This window comes from Lampetra planeri, chromosome 76 (assembly GCF_965212315.1).
Source record: "Lampetra planeri chromosome 76, kcLamPlan1.2.h2, whole genome shotgun sequence".
Classification (NCBI taxonomy): domain Eukaryota; kingdom Metazoa; phylum Chordata; class Hyperoartia; order Petromyzontiformes; family Petromyzontidae; genus Lampetra; species Lampetra planeri.
This window is the reverse complement of record NC_136181.1, coordinates 1,592,299-1,608,140: the sequence shown is the minus strand read 5'-3', so window position 1 is coordinate 1,608,140 and position 15,842 is coordinate 1,592,299. Positions and strand designations below refer to the sequence as shown.

The following is a 15,842-nucleotide window of genomic DNA, read 5'->3' as shown; positions in this document are numbered from 1 at the left end:
AAAGGATCTGGAAAATTCAACCACCCCAGCCATTATAAGGTCGCACTCATTACACAGAAAGTGATTGCCACAAATTAAGCACAATACCTGCTGATCTCGTCAAAGAGCATAACCATCACGTGAAAGCCACTCATTATAATAGCGGCTTTTGGCTAACCATCGGACAAAGACTGTCACCACATCACCCGCTTTCAGATGCACTTCTGCGGGCATCTGGGATGCTATTCCTTCCGATATTAGGAAGGCACTGGAGCTATGCACTTTCAAATTTAAATCTAAATCTCATTTCTTTCAAACTGCTTTTTGTGTTTCGTTTTCTGTCGTTCCCCGCACCTCCAATTAGCACGGTAGGCTATGTCCGGTGCGGAAGTTAAACATATATACGTAAGTGGGAAAACTATATCCACAACAACATAAACAGACACTTCATCTCATCTACACCCACAATGGTAATGCACTGGAAAAATAGCCGACAGGGTGACATAAAAATAATAAGATTTATTTTTTCGTTCGTATGGCTGATGTAGATGCAGATCAACAACTACAATTTCACATTGAGGTGGTCAAGCGACATAACAGCATCAGGAGTAGTGGAATGTATCCGCTGTCTTTCCTTACACTCACGAGATACTCACACTTCGCCTAGGACAATCCCTCAATGTTGAGTTGGAGGATCCTTGTCCCAGGGCCTAACTGACGCCTTGTTGGCCCTGAAGAGGGCCGTAGGTGTGGATCGTGTTGTTGTTGCTCTGGAGACGGGAAGATCGATGGTCGATGTTGGGTTACCGCGTTGATGCCATTTGTTGAGATTTTGTCGGTAAACAAGATAGTGGACCGCTTGAAGACCTGCAGCTGAAATACCAGCCAGTGTGCCAACTGTCCTCGTGAGTGCTGACAGTTATGCAAATATTAGAGAGGCTGGTGGTTCGTTCTTAGTTTGAAAGGGCAGCACATGTAACGTTTTAACTGTGTGTTAACCGACTTTCTGTGTTGCATTGCATTAGACTTCCTAATTTTACTAAATTAGCTTTTTCAAACTTTCGATTTTCTTACTCTAAATATTGCCGTGCTGATTTGTTTATAGTCCATTGTCTCTCCTCCGGCTACTATGGTCCCGAATTCCACACAACTCTCTCATTGTCCTCTACCCCAATCCCCCCCCCGTCACTCTCTGCCCCAACCCCTCCTCCCTCTCTTTTTTTAAGGCCTCGACACAGAGGGTTGTCTTTCTGTTTGTCATTCTTTGGAAGAAAGTAATCAACCAGGTGGGGTGTTGACTGTGGTGTTAGCCGACTCTCTGTGTTATATTGCATTATGTTTCTTACTATGTTGTTTTTTTCCATTAATTCTTACCTGATTATGGTTGCTTGTGTTGCAATCGAAAATCGTATTCTATTATTATTTTATTGTCTACGTGACTTTACCGAAAGAACCAAAAAGTAATTCGTACAGCCACGAAAGCTTCAAATATAGTTTAGATTGGAGTTCTTTTATCGATCCACGTTAAACGCACAGCTGTTTCAAATTGCATTGGATCTGTCGAGTGAATAAGCTAGAAGGGGATTGTTGTGAAAGATTCCAAATGGGAGCAGCAAGCCAGATGGCTCAAATAGCAGGAATGTCTGGAGATAGTATGATTAAAATAAATTGTGTGTTAATTCTAGATTTGAAGCTTTCGTGACTGCAATGATTCATATTCTTAGGTTTTTTCGGTAAAGTCACGTAGGTAAAAACATAAAAAAATAAAATAAAATAAAAAATAAAAATCACGACGTTTCGGAGGCAACACAAGCTTCCGTCTTCAGGTGGTACCGTCACAGCCACGACAGCTGTATCAAGTAAATGAGAGATTTCAGGAGTTACCACTGCGTTTATATAATGGTTGGAGAAGGTGGTGGGGCAAGGGCCGCATACTTATTATTAATATGGTAAGGTGAGGTTTGAGACTAAGAATAGACTGCATAACAAAGGCTGAGCCTTTGTTATGGAGAGGTGCGGTTTGTGACTCAACCTGTAACAAGAAGACCACCACTAAATATGGTTAAACAGTAATGGTTGTCTGTCAAATAAGATTGGCAAATAAGTGTAGTTAAATCTTTTTTGCATGGTTAATCAAATCTTTCCAATGATTACTCAGTTTGTAACCGTCATCACGGTTGAAATTATGTCTGTGTTTGTATATTTGTATGGCTTCGTGTACAAAATTCTAAACAAACATAAAATCCAAGTCCGATTCAGTACAGTGCATAAAATCCGTGATTTGATTCCATCTGTGAAGGATGTCGTTCCTGACTTACAGTATCCTGGAGTCTACAAATTGAGTTGCATTTGTGGTGATTGCTACATTGGAGAAACGAAACGTCATGTTTCTGATCGTGTCCGCGAGCACAAGTCAGATCTGAAACACGGCAGAACTGATTCTTCGGCCGTTGCCGATCATTGCTACAACTCGGTGGGCTCTCATGAAATTGTATTTTCCGAGACCAAGGTTCTCTGCAAACCTCCTGGCTATCATCAAAAGCTACCGACTTAGTGCTTCGTGGAAGTGAATAATCATGTAATATATTGTTTAAATGCACGCTTATACAGGCCACCATACTTCAATCGGGATTACCGTTGGTATGGCTATTTTAATACACACAATGGACAGGAAGAACAAGATCAAAGGACTCACAAAATGCACATGCATAACGTACATTGACTCATTAACCCCCCACCCCCACCACTTTGCGCAAGAGCGCATAAGTGGGGTTACCACATCTACGCCTCTATATAAGGAACAAAACAGGTGGATTGGCAAAACGTCGTACTCAGATTGTAAATGTTGTGGCTTGGCTCGCCAACACCACGGTGTGCTGTACTCGTGACGAATTGGCATGTTCTGTTTACGTGACAACCCTTACTAGTTGGCTGTGTCGGGTGGTGGCGGGTTTTAACGACACATTTGTATATTAACGCGATATAGCCCAAAATACCTCTAATATGGATGATATTGGTCGCGAAAGCCTACGTGTTAAACTATCATATGGACTCATCTTCTTGGTTCTTTCGGTAAAGTCACGTAGAATGGAAATAATAAAAAATAAAATAAAACATAATAAAATAAGTCTCACGACGTTTCGGCCACAACGACTGCTTGCATTGTGGCCGAAACGTCGTGAGAATTATTTTATTATGTTTTATTTTATTATTTTATTATTTCCATTCTACGTGACTTTACCGAAAGAACCAAGAAGATGAATCCCTGCAGTCACGAAAGCTTTAAATCGAAATTTATCATATGGACTGTTAATGGAAGTGGGCTTTTGCGGGATGTCAACATCAGGAAGTGTGACCAGTGGACAAGACTGGCAGAGGAATGGCTCAAAAGGAGTGAATGTCTTCAAGTGCACAACGATCATGAAGATAGTGATTTAAATCAGTTAATTGGTGTGTGTTAAAGAGTTAAACTGCATTGTCACATCGCGAGACTGTTAGAGATTGTAATAAGCAGTGGGAGGCGTCATCTCACAATGCGTGAGATGATTATAATAATGAGCGTCGATGTTAAAAAATAACAATTACAAATCACCGGACATAATAATTGAACGTTGCTCGACACCAATATATCAGAATCAGAATCTTTATTTCGACTGGAGAAATCTGAATACGCGAAAACTGGACCGAATTTACATTGCAGTCATAGAATAGGTAAGTTTAAGAGATTCAGGATGCTTAATCCTCATTATTGGAGATTTAGAATATTAACCCCAGAGGAGCACGTTTTAAAATAATAACAAAACATAAACAATCTAAATGTAAGCCAGATGAGCGTGCTTCCTATTATATGCTCATTCACTGCCTTTTAATATGAATGATCCCCTTTTCACCACATTTTTTACACCACAAGTTCAAATGAAGTCTCGACTATATAAAATTATTATTCATCAGGGCGCTGTAAATCACAATTAACCATGAATGATCTTAACCGTCTAATTAATCAAAAACCATAATTCCCCAGGGAAAAAAATGTTTTTAGTAAACAAACAAACCATGTTAATAGTTTATCAAAGAGAACATCAGTGTTGAATTGCAGATCTGGACAAAATGACTGAATTTGAAGTATAGGTCTGGTGTAAATGTTGTATTCTACATATTTCCGCACTACAAGCACTGGTATTAACTTCTGAATATGGTCAATGGGATATATGTCTAAATAATAGGGATACGGGATGAGGATTTCCATATTGTGGGTGCTTAAATGTCCTAGATTTGCAAAACAGCATACACCAATTATTACGGTAATCACTAAAATTGCATAGTTTTGAATAACGTCACAGAATATGTTACATCCACTGTATTTCGGACTGTATATTTGGATAAGACACCCGCGGAATTTTGCCAGAGCTGCATTATGCCACTCAGCCTTGTCAGGATGGATGTAGAGTTTTAGGCCTGGTAACAGTATATATTTTTTATTCTATAAGTGGAGAAAAGTGTACATATTGGTTCTTGTTTTCGGCTATGTGGCTAATGTTGAATTATAGACCTAGATTACAAATTTCAACAGTTGTATATATGTTGAACGTCTTGCATCGTACAGAGCCACTCGTGCTAATCGGAGGTATGGGGAAAGACAAAAAGCTAAATACAAAAAGCAGTTATAAAGAAAGTCGTTTTTAATCTAGATTTAAAAGTGCATAGCTTCAGTGGCTTCCTAATGTCGAAAGGAAGAGCATTCCACACGCACGACCGCAGAAGCACATCTGAAAGCGCACAATGCAGTCACCATTTTTGCTCGATGGCTAGACAAAATTCCTTGTGAGGATGACAGAGTTCGCGTAATAATTGTTGCTCATTGACGATATCAGCAAGGTATTGTGGTTCATTTGAGGCAAGCACGTTTTATGTAATGAGTGTGACCTGATAATGTATTCGTTGGACGGACATGGTCAAATATTGCAGTTCCCTTCACAACACGTGCGAAAGAGTTTTGTACACGCTGCAGCCTCGCAATGTTTTTTGGCAGACATCCAGTAGCGAGTTATAATAATCAAATCTCGCTGAGCATTGGGTCTGGTCGATTTGGCAGATGTCTCATAGGTATGCGCAATAGGGGGTACGTTGCATTTTAGGTGTGGGCTGGAGAGTGAATATTGAGTTGTTTTTAGGGTTGATTTTTATTGTTTTTTGGGTGTGTGTTGCATTGCATTTTTGGGATATAGCATGCTTTTAGAGTTGTAGGTTTGATCTACATGCTAGATGTTAAATATATGTTAGATATAACATGTAGCATGTTCAATATTTCCGCACCTCTGATGAGCATAGTTGGCTAGGTATGGTGCGAAATAAGTTCACCATCCACACATGGAATCTGCTGATATAGTAGTTGTTAAATTCTAGGTCTTGGCTACAGGATAGATGGTGTTCCACATCTTGTATATTAGATGAGTTTTTCATTCTAAGTCCGTGACATATGCCATATTAACTAGTAGGTCTATACTATAGGGTCTAAGTTGTCTTGTATGTCTGAATATTATGCTAAATGGTGAATTGTATATTTGGGCTATGAGATCGATGATCATGTTTAGGTCTAAATTATAGGGCGAGTGTTTTCTAAGTCTGGGTTCACGTGATGGCACTTCGACAGACTAAATGGCATTTTGTTTTATGAAACGGAGGAACTTCCAAACTCTGGCGAAGACATCTGGCTTGGTGTCACACTCTCCCCAGCTGGACAATCCCGTAAGATACCACCTGCGGTCCACGTCTCTGCACAACAAAGGTGCCCCGTCATGTTCCTGGAATGACACAATGATACATATTATGGACAAACACCCCCTCGCGAAATCCAAACTCCTGGTCGAGCAATTTCTGTTTGTGAGCACCTACTTTATTTTATTTTTTATTTTACCAGGTAAGGCCCACTGAGCTATATAGCTCTTTTTCAGAAGCGACCTGGCTATCACAAATAATAGCTCAACGTAGTGGCTTATCACGTGGAAATATATATTTTAGCCAAATACTCTAAACGCACGTTTATTCTAAACGTGGAAGGAAGAACCCAGAGAAAAATGACATGTGCACAGGGAGAACATACAAACTCCACATATACAGCACGCGTCAGGGTCGGGATTGAACACACAACCTCCTATATACTAGGCGTGCTGTTAACATTTCGCGACCGTGACGAAATATTTGTTTGGAATGGCACACGGGGGTCATATGGTCAGAGCCACACCTGGTCCACTTTGTCTCCCCATAGTTGATATTGACACCCAATCAGTACTCATTTAAGGCTTATTTTACCAAGGAGAGGACCGGAATTGATTCTCATTTAACTTGTCTCTAACATTGACCATGATTAGGAATGTATCTCGGGTGCCAGGTTCACAATTCAGTGTTCTAAACTCTGAAGCAACGCTACCTGCTATCGTTCTTTAATCTCAATAACAATAGTCACCATTTGTGATTAAGTGATGGTTACATCACCACAATCACTCCTTCTCAGTTTAACACGTAGGCTTTCGCGACCAATATTATTCATAATCAACGTTTTTGGGTTTAGATCGCGTTATTTTTAAATGTGTTGTAACCCTCCACCACCCGACTCCTTCTCAGCTCCTAGTGTCATTACCCACTAGGAGTCAAACAATTAGATGAGTCGTAGAAGGTAACTGACATTCGATCCTTGCCTGCATCCCTCCTGAGACGTCCATTATCTGTGGAGGCATAGGCTACCACCCCCATTCTCAGCCTCCTAAAATTAGAAAGGTGAGCCCACAATAGCCTAGACCTCACTGTTTCCCACACCTCATTGCATTTTCTTTTTATTCAGGAGAAGAATCCCTCAGAATCAGAACATTTATTTAGATGAGCTATAATGCTCCTTTTTCACGGATGTCCAGTAGTTTCATAGATGTCCAGTAGACGTTCTGGTATCTCAAGTCGACAATGGTCCACCTCTCGTGGTGACGAAAGTTTGTAACAGTCCACCGGATCGACTGTATTTTACAGATGTCCACGTGATATTCATCCATCCCCCAATAGAAGACTGGCAGCCTCCGTGCAGCAGTTGTTGCTGCAAATTTCTGGCGGATCCCCAAGAGCGATTTCAGTGCCCAGGCTCTGCCACATGCGGTTTGAAATACGCTTACTTTCAAATTTTATATAGGGTGCTTGTGAAACTGAATTTAATGTGCAGTCAGTACCGGTGACATGCATGTATGCGCCATCCCCTTAAGCCATTCTGGTGCATGTGAGCATGTCATGATGTTAACCAATCGACTAGCATCAGCCTTTCTCAGTGTCATAGTCTGATAACACGAGGATGCAGGTGGGTTTATCGTAGCCAGATTTTTAACTCAACAACACTCAAAACTGCAATGACCAACAAACTTAAACGGCTCTATATAAGGAACAGTAAGACTTCTCCAAAAATCTGTCCGTCGCCTGATGAAGCTAGTTGTAATTACTGGTGAAACGTCGTACTCAGTTTGTAAATGTTGTGGCTTGGCTCTCCAACACACCGGTGTGCTGTACTAGTGACGAATTGGCATGTTCTGTTTAAGAGACAACCCTTACTGGTTGGCTGTGTCGGGTGGTGGCGGGTTTTAACGACCCATCTATATATTTACTCGATCTAACCCAAAAACCTATATTATGAATTAAACAAACACACCTACCAAAAGCACGCATTCACATTACACCGAAATTAATTTACTCACCCTGCATATGTCGGTTCTAGTGCACAACATTCGACTGGTCATCGCTTTGCCATAGACATCAGGGGAACTGCATAGTTGTTGATCCCAAAAAAATCTGAGCATTCCCGTCAGACTACCTGACCATGGAAAAAATGTTTGGAGGAAAAATAAAACAGCATGAGAGGTCCGCACGGATTGGGTTTGCTATTAAAGACACAGTCACCTGTATATATGTGTACATTTTTCATTTTTAGAGACATCTGTTTCAATGAAACTTTAAGTATTAATATGATAGCGCTTTGAGTAGCAGATTTGTGCCAAAAAAGGCGCCACATATGTAAAAACATTTTTACTTAACTTGACCTATGCATTCAATTATGTTGCGATCAAATTTTATGATATGATAAAATGACCAAGGCAATGTCCTGACAAACTCAGATCATTATTCGTTTCAGGATGCAATCAGATTCCTTTGACAGTACCAGTTCATTGATTTATGTTACAACTCTCGAGTGAGAAGATTAAAAAACAGCTAAAATGTACATTTGATTTTGTAAATGCAAATGTGGATGCAGCTTATATATATATAGATTGCACGACGAACAACTACAATTATAGCACACACCTCCTATTGCCAAGGTTAAATTAACCCATCATACAACAATGCGAAACAAAATACAGACATCGCGTAATAAACTTGAGCCACTACGAACAATTCAACTACCGATGTACATAACATTATTTCTAAACCCAACGTTACAAGTAATTCATCAGTGGAAAAGGATTCTTTGACAGCTGAACTTTCAGCGAGATTAACCTTCATTGCGTATTATAAAATCTGCATTGCTTCGAATACGTTCGATCTTGACGGGAAACTACAATTACTTCATTAGCAGCTGTAGGCATCCTTTGGCTTAGATTTTCAAACAGAGCTAAACTATTAAACACGAAAACTGGACCTCCTACTGAGTGAAGAAACTTTATATACGTTTAAATTAAACAATTAAATACTTTGACGATCCCTCAAAACTGACAAAAGCCTCCCTCATTCACGTTACCAAAACCTACAGACTCAGGTCACAATTTTTCAAAGTCAATGAATAAATGTATCTTATATTAGCATACATTTATAAAACGTCTTAACCAATGCGCTGTACATTTAACTAATTATGGTAAAAGATTGTTGGCGAGATGAAACGAGATGAGTGGATGGGGAAATATGTATGAAATGAGGTGGTGGTGACGATGCATGGAATAAACGATGATGGAAAAGAGACGAGTGAATTGATGGTGGGGAGTGATCATGTGGAGTTGGGGGACAGGGAAGGCGGCGTTAGTTCTCGTGGGGAGGATAATAACGGAACAAGAGAGGGTGGGCAAGAGAGAACGAGTGGCGTTTAAGAGAAGAGCAGAAGTTAGCGAGAGAGGGTGATTGTTTGACGTGCAAGGGCAGTTGATTCCAGTGAAGAGGGGCTAGAAGAGAGAACGAGCGAAACCGAGACTGTGCACACGGAGGCAGAGGAACAGAAAGAGACAGCAAAGATTTGGAACGCAAAGTTCAAGTTCAAGTTCATTTATTAGGTATAGCCCTGTGAGTCATTCGGCTCTTGAATCGGGTGCAACCGCAACAAATAAAAAACAAAAACATGAACAAGAAAACATCTTTAAGTGAATATGTGATTAAGTGCAAACAGAAAATCCAAGAAAGGACAGCAAAATATTGCGAAAAAAACACCGTACACCAACGCTATGTGCAAAAATCCCAGTGGGATGCAAGTCAAACAACAACAACAACCACAACACAACTTAGATTAAAGCCATCAGTCTTACTCCGTACTACAACAAACAAACATGGCCAAACCAAAAAACTTGTCGAAATCACCAAAATAAAGCCATGAAAGCAATGAAACAGTGATCATAGTCACTGTGACGGAATTTTCACAATAAACGACATAAACAGCATGTACTACCAAAACCCTGCAGCCATAGATGGCTGCATGAGTCACTCCACAACAGCAGGAGCATCAGTCGGAGTATCATAATTTTTCAATGCACCTTTAAGATCAGCACACTAAATCAAAACACAGGTCATACTTTGCAGCGATCATCCGGAGCGAAACATTTAATTTTAGGCCACTGAATAGCACTGGCAGCTAGGTGTGTACAACTCCTCTAGAGCAGTTTTGATTGAAGATCTCATAGGTAGTGACTCAACTTGCATTTTATTGGCAATATCATTCCAGACCCTGGGGGAATCAATAGCAAAGGCCCTTCCTCCAGTATATGTACGGAAATAGGGAATATGAAGCTGGTAAATGAGTATAGACCTTAGGTCAAATTTGTTCTTTGAAACAGAGAGCGGGCAGGAACGTAAAGTGAGATGAGAGAAGAGAGGTAAGGAGGAGCCATGCAGTGGACAGATATATGAGCTAAGGTAAAGAATGTTTTCGTAAATGTTTTTGGTTTTAACAACTACGATATGTTTCGGATAAACCAACACTCTCACATACCGACTCTTTTCTCATCTCCACAATCGTCACCTGTGTAGTAAGGTTCCCGGAGACTTGACAACGTAGTTGGAGGCACACGCTTCTTTATTAACACCAGCAAGTAACAGGCAACTTACAGTACTCGAAGGGGTATCGGCCCCTTCACCCGTCTACGCTACGGAACACAACAGCCTGACTCACAGCTAGCTTACAGCTAGGTTACGGCACCCTGAATACCCAGTCCGGCTCTTAGAAGAGCGTCGGTTCTGGGCTCTTGGGGCCACGCCGCTGGCTTGCCTGGTCGGCCTTTAAAAGGGTAGCGATCCCAGGGAGTTCCAGGGCCTGTCTCGCTAGTCTTCTTTCTTCACTGGTTACAGCTTAACACTAGACCCCGAGCCGTCCGGCTCGCCGCCTTAAATAGCCATTCCCCCCATGAGGGGTGGGGCTGTGGGGGATCCCAGCTCCGCAATAGCCCCCCAGGATAACCACGCGGACGTCGCAGTAAACACCTTCTTCGCGTACCGATGTAGCCACGCCCATTGTGTTTGTTTGCCATCCGCGGCAAGTCTAAATCCGGCCGTCTACAACGACTACAACGGCTCTACATCACCCCCCCCCCCCCCTGTACAGCTCGCAGCAGTCCCGGCTGCAACAAAATCGCAATAAAGATGCATCCCCCCCTTGAACCCGTGTGTGCCTCACAAATTTTTAACAACAACAACAACAAGAAGAACAAACCAACACGAAGCACCCCGACCGAATAAATACCCCATCCCGTAAAAACAACATATATACAAGAACCGAGAGCGGTCGCCCGCAAGGGTCGCGTTGGCGGCCGGCCTCACAAAAGTCTGCGCGTTCTGGCGCGCGTCCTTGCAGCGGGGCCGTCACTAGGGACCCCTTTGGTTCGGCCAGTGGCGGTTGTTAACAGTCCGGGTGTGAGGGTGTCTGGCTCCGCTGCAGAGCGACCCCCGACCCCCCCGGGGGGGGTTGGCGGTCGTGAGCGCATCACTCCTGGTGCGCCTGGAGGTGAAACAGACGTTGTTAAGTCAGGTGACAGCAGAGAAGTCGTACTCCGGGAGTCGGTGGACCCCTCACATGTTTGGCCACGCGTGTGTGAAGTAGGAACATGGGGCGCAACGAACGGTTTTAACCTGGAGAGGTGCACAAACCACCGACGTTTCCCCCATCGGATACGCACACATTGTGGCCGCAAAACCTCCACCACCTCCACGGGCCCCCGCCACGGCCGCACCAGTTTAGACGAGGTTGCTAGCGGGACTTGGGGACAGTGCAACCACGCCTGGTCACCCGGCTTCCACTGAAGCACGTGCACCCGACCCAGCCTGAGCCTCTCATTCGCCTTTCTGGCGGAGTTCAGAGTTCTGCATGGCCGCCTCCCGCGCCTCTGTCAATTTAGCGACGTTGAATTTCACATGTTCGGCCAATTTGGATTTACTATGCGGCGTGGAGATCCGCAGCTGAGTCGGAACAGGTGGGTTAAGCTCGCGGCCATACATTAGGAAAAGGGCGAAAACCCGGTCGCCGCATGGGGAGCCATCCTGTATGCTGCCAAAACCCCCGGGATATGAAGGTCCCAATCGTTCTGGGATTCAGACACCTGCTGGGACAGCATGGACGTGATGGTCCGATGCAGCCGCTCCACCATTCCGTCCGTTTGCGGATGATATGGGGAGGTACGAATCTTTTTCGTTCCCAGGAGCTCGCACACCTCGTGGGGAAGTTTACCCGAAAATGTTTTACCCTGATCGGTCAGCAGCCACTCCGGAGCACCTTTGTCGAGGACATAGCCCTGGACAAAGGCCTCCACGATGGCTGCTGCTGACTGGTTGGCGAGGGGCCAGGCCATAGGCCATCTCGTAAAATATTCTACCCCGGTTAACAGGTATCTATTCCCCCTAGGCGTAGCAGGGAATGGGCCCAGAATATCTAGTGCGACGAGCTCGTTAACTCGGGAAACTTTTACGGACTCTAAGGGTGGGTTAGACCCCTTCGCTGGTGGCTTCCTTTGCGCGCACTGGGTGCATGACCCCAACAGGTCCTCCACATCCCTTGCCATGCCCGGCCATGAAAAATCTAGTTGGAGCGTGGCAAGGGTTTTGTGGGTCTCTAGGTGGAGGAGTCGCTCGTGCACAGCCTACACGACTCTACCCCACAACGCAGAAGGCACCACCAGCCAGTGTCGACGGGATTTGCCGTCCCAGTGCATGAGAAGGCCCTTGACCAACCCCCAGAAGTCGACATTTTCACCCCCCCGCACGATTCCCCCGATGCGACGGCGCAAAGCGAGGAGGGAGGTGTCCTCCATTTGGAGGCACCCCCACTCTGCAACCGACAACCCCAGCAAGGAATCCTTCCCTTCTAGCTTGATAGGACCGGCAACGGAAGGCGCATCGGCGGCGGCTGCTAAAACCGAAATAGAGCTGACATTCGGAGGTCTGCAACGCCCCGAACCCAAAAGGCAAGCGCACTCAGAGGTGGGTGGTAACCGTGACAGAGCGTCCGTGTTGGTGTGGCGAGTGCCCTTATGATAGGTAGTTGCAAAATCGAAATCCTGAAGGATTTCCAACCATCGAGACAATTGTCCCGATGGCTGTTGAACCCGCAAAGCATACTGCAGCGCCGCATGATCTGTGCGGACGGTGAAACGCCGACCGTACAGATATGGGCAGTATTGTTGAATGAAGTACACGATTGCCAATAGTTCCCTACGGGTAACGCAGGATCTTTGTTCCACCGGAGACAACACCCGACTGCCGTACGCAACCACATGTTCCACGCCCACAAAAACCTGGGAGAGAACGCCCCCGATGTCCGTGTTGCTTGCGTCTGTATCGAGCAAGAAGGGTTTTGTAAAATCCGGGTAACTCAATGGCGGAGCCCCGACTAGGGCGTCCCGGAGCGAGCGAAAAGCAGCGTCTTCCTCCTTACCCCAATGAAATTGGACCCCCTTAGATCTCAAGGCATGTAAGGGTTTCGCAATGGTAGTGAAATCAGCGACAAACCGGCGGTAATATGATGCAAATCTGATGAAACTCCTGACCTCACCCACCGAGGTGGGAGTCGGCCAGGAGCTGACACATTTCGTTTTGGCGGGATCAGTGGCAATACCTGAACGGCCCACAATGTGACCCAAATAGCGCAACGATTCACGGAGCAAGAAACACTTCTGGGGTTTGAACTTCAAAAAAACGGCACGCAACCTCTGGAGGTCTTCATCGAATGTTCTACTAAAGACGATGACATCGTCTAGTTAAATCAGACACGAATCCCACTGCAAGCCAGCCAGAACCAATTCCATTAATCGCTGAAAAGTTGCCGGCGCGGAATGTAATCCCATCGGCAAGCGATTAAATTGGAAAAGGCCCTGCGGCGTACGGAAAGCAGTTTTCGGTTTGGATTCCTCATCCAGAGGGAGCTGCCAGAACCCGGACAATAAATCCAATGTGGAGAAGAACCGCGCCCCTGCCAGGGCATCAAGCGATTCATCCATCTGGGGAAGCGGGTATGCGTCGGCTACAGAAATGTTGTTAAGCCGACGGAAATCCACACAAAAGCGCAATGATCCGTCGTGTTTTTTAACCAGAACGATCGGTGCGCCCCAAGGGCTGGTGGAAGGGGATATGATATCCGCAGCTAGCATGTCGTCTACGGCCGATTTAACATGCTCCTTTTCGGCGGGACTTAACCGAAAGGGATTTTGGCAGATTGGCTCGCTGTCACCCGTGTCAATATGGTGTTTCAGCAATTTAGTACAACCAATATCGTATTTATTTAGACTAAAAACGTCTGAAAATTCGCGGAGGACTCGAAGCCTCTCACGCTGTGGAACGGACAGGTCCACCGATCCCGCGCGAAGCGCATCGAGCCACCCCTCATCACGATCCGAATGTGGTAGCGAGGGCGAACCGGCGCTCACCTGAGCAACAACCGGTTCCTCACGAGGCACCGGTGTCGCGTGCGCGAGCACGGTCCCCTTAGGAACCACGGCCGTTCGCGACCCCACATTGAGGACCGCGATGAAGGGGTCCTCGTCTCCTTTGACCATGGTCTGGGCCGCTACCAAGTCGGGTCCGTTGACCCCGGCCCTCGATGGTCCCAACAGAACCCCCCGATCCCCGACGCCCTCCCCAAACGGTCGGCGCTGCCTAAGAGGTACGAGCATTTGAGCTCCCGGCGGTACGCGTACCGTCCTCGCGACCAGCGCCGGTACCGTCGCAAACACCGTACGGACAGTGGTAGCGGAGGATGACAAAAAGGCCATACGTCGGCCCGATGGGAGTTCAATGCATCCTTGGTCGATTAGTATACGAATGGGCATTTTGGCCAAGAAATCCGTCCCCAACAGGCACGGAACCGCCAGCGAGGAGGAGACCAATATCGGGACGGATAATTTAATGTCCCCAATACAAATTTGCGCGCGGATCTGTCTGATAATGCCCAACGAACCCCCGTTAGCAGCATAACATGGAACATCAACAGGGTGCAAGGGACGACTTTGAATGGGGAGAATGTTGTAAATCAAATCGGACACAATAGTCGCCGATGCTCCCGTATCAATCAAGACCCGTACCTCGACCCCATCAATATGTCCCACAACAACCGATGACCCCGACGACGCGGCAACAACACGATGAGCCAACTCGGACCACTGGGTCAGTTGGAACGCACACCCCACGGAGGTACGTTTTGGCGTGACAATGGATAATTTCTGACCCCCGTTCGTTGCGGTGTGTGAGTGAGTGGCAGGTGTGTGTGTGGGCCAACCATGTGGGGTGCCACGACTCGCCGGATTTTACTGGGGAGACTTGGGTCGAGGCGCGACGTCCTGGCGAGGCGTCGCACCATGCTGTCGAGGAGCCCGGCATCCTGAGGCCACATGGCCCCGGAGGCCACAGTTGTAGCAGCGCGTGAGTGCTGCTGATGACTTGGGCTGAGCCCGGCGGCTCGGTCCGTCCCGAGCTGGCCGTACTCCGGACCTCCACTCTGTCGGGCGATCCACAGCGCAGATGTCTTCCGCTGGGAGGGCGGATGCAGCCACGGTATGGCTGGCCGTCGCTTTGCTGGCCTTCCGACGTTGGGCCAGCAGGTTTGCATGGATGTGCCGGGTGGCCCTCAGCGAACACATTTCCGCGTTGTCCTCAGCCAAGACGACGATGTCGAAATCATCGGCCAGCAGCAGTAGCTTCTCCGCGACCATGGCGTCCACCCCAACCTCGTCCATCCGTGGAAAAGCCGTTTTCGCCAGGGCCAGGAGAGCCGTGCGGTACGCCAGGGCCGACTCCTTGGCGCCCCGCTGACGATCGTTAAACAGCTGGCGACAGGGTGGTCCATAGACCGCGGCGAGGAGTTGCAGCGCCATTTGCAGCGTGGCGCGCTTCGCCCTTGGTGCCGAGGTGAGAGTGGCGAAGGCATCGCTGTCAAGCATCGCCGGCAGCGCACGCAACGCCTCGTCGTCGGTCCATTTCGCCATCTCTTGATGGGCGAGGAAGCGCCTCTGGAAGCCACCCCAGTCGCCTTCTCCTCCCACGAATTCCTTGAGAGGTGGCAGTCGCCGTTGCAGCACAGCGTCCGTAGGGGAAAACGCTCTCCGTCACTCCGTGCAGATTTGGCGGGCTGGGCGCGTGGCAACGGCGGTTGCTGTGGT

The 15,842-nt window shown here is 46.4% G+C and overlaps 1 protein-coding gene across 2 annotated transcripts in view; it reads right to left on the bottom strand.

The window, feature by feature from the left end:
• Window positions 1-3,606: 3,606 nt before the first annotated feature.
• Window positions 3,607-15,842, bottom strand: part of LOC144737960 (transmembrane protease serine 11E-like) — a 38,072-nt gene continuing 25,836 nt past the window's right edge. Inside the window, exons 10-11 of one of the 2 annotated variants that reach the window (XM_078620868.1) lie at window positions 7,707-7,822; window positions 3,607-5,780 (exon numbers count right to left, since the gene is read on the bottom strand). In XM_078620868.1, coding sequence (XP_078476994.1) covers window positions 5,631-5,780; window positions 7,707-7,822 — 266 coding nt within the window. In that variant the 3' untranslated portion in view covers window positions 3,607-5,630. The remainder of the gene's footprint in view (window positions 5,781-7,706; window positions 7,823-15,842) is intronic. The other variant, XM_078620869.1, reaches the window with a different exon arrangement.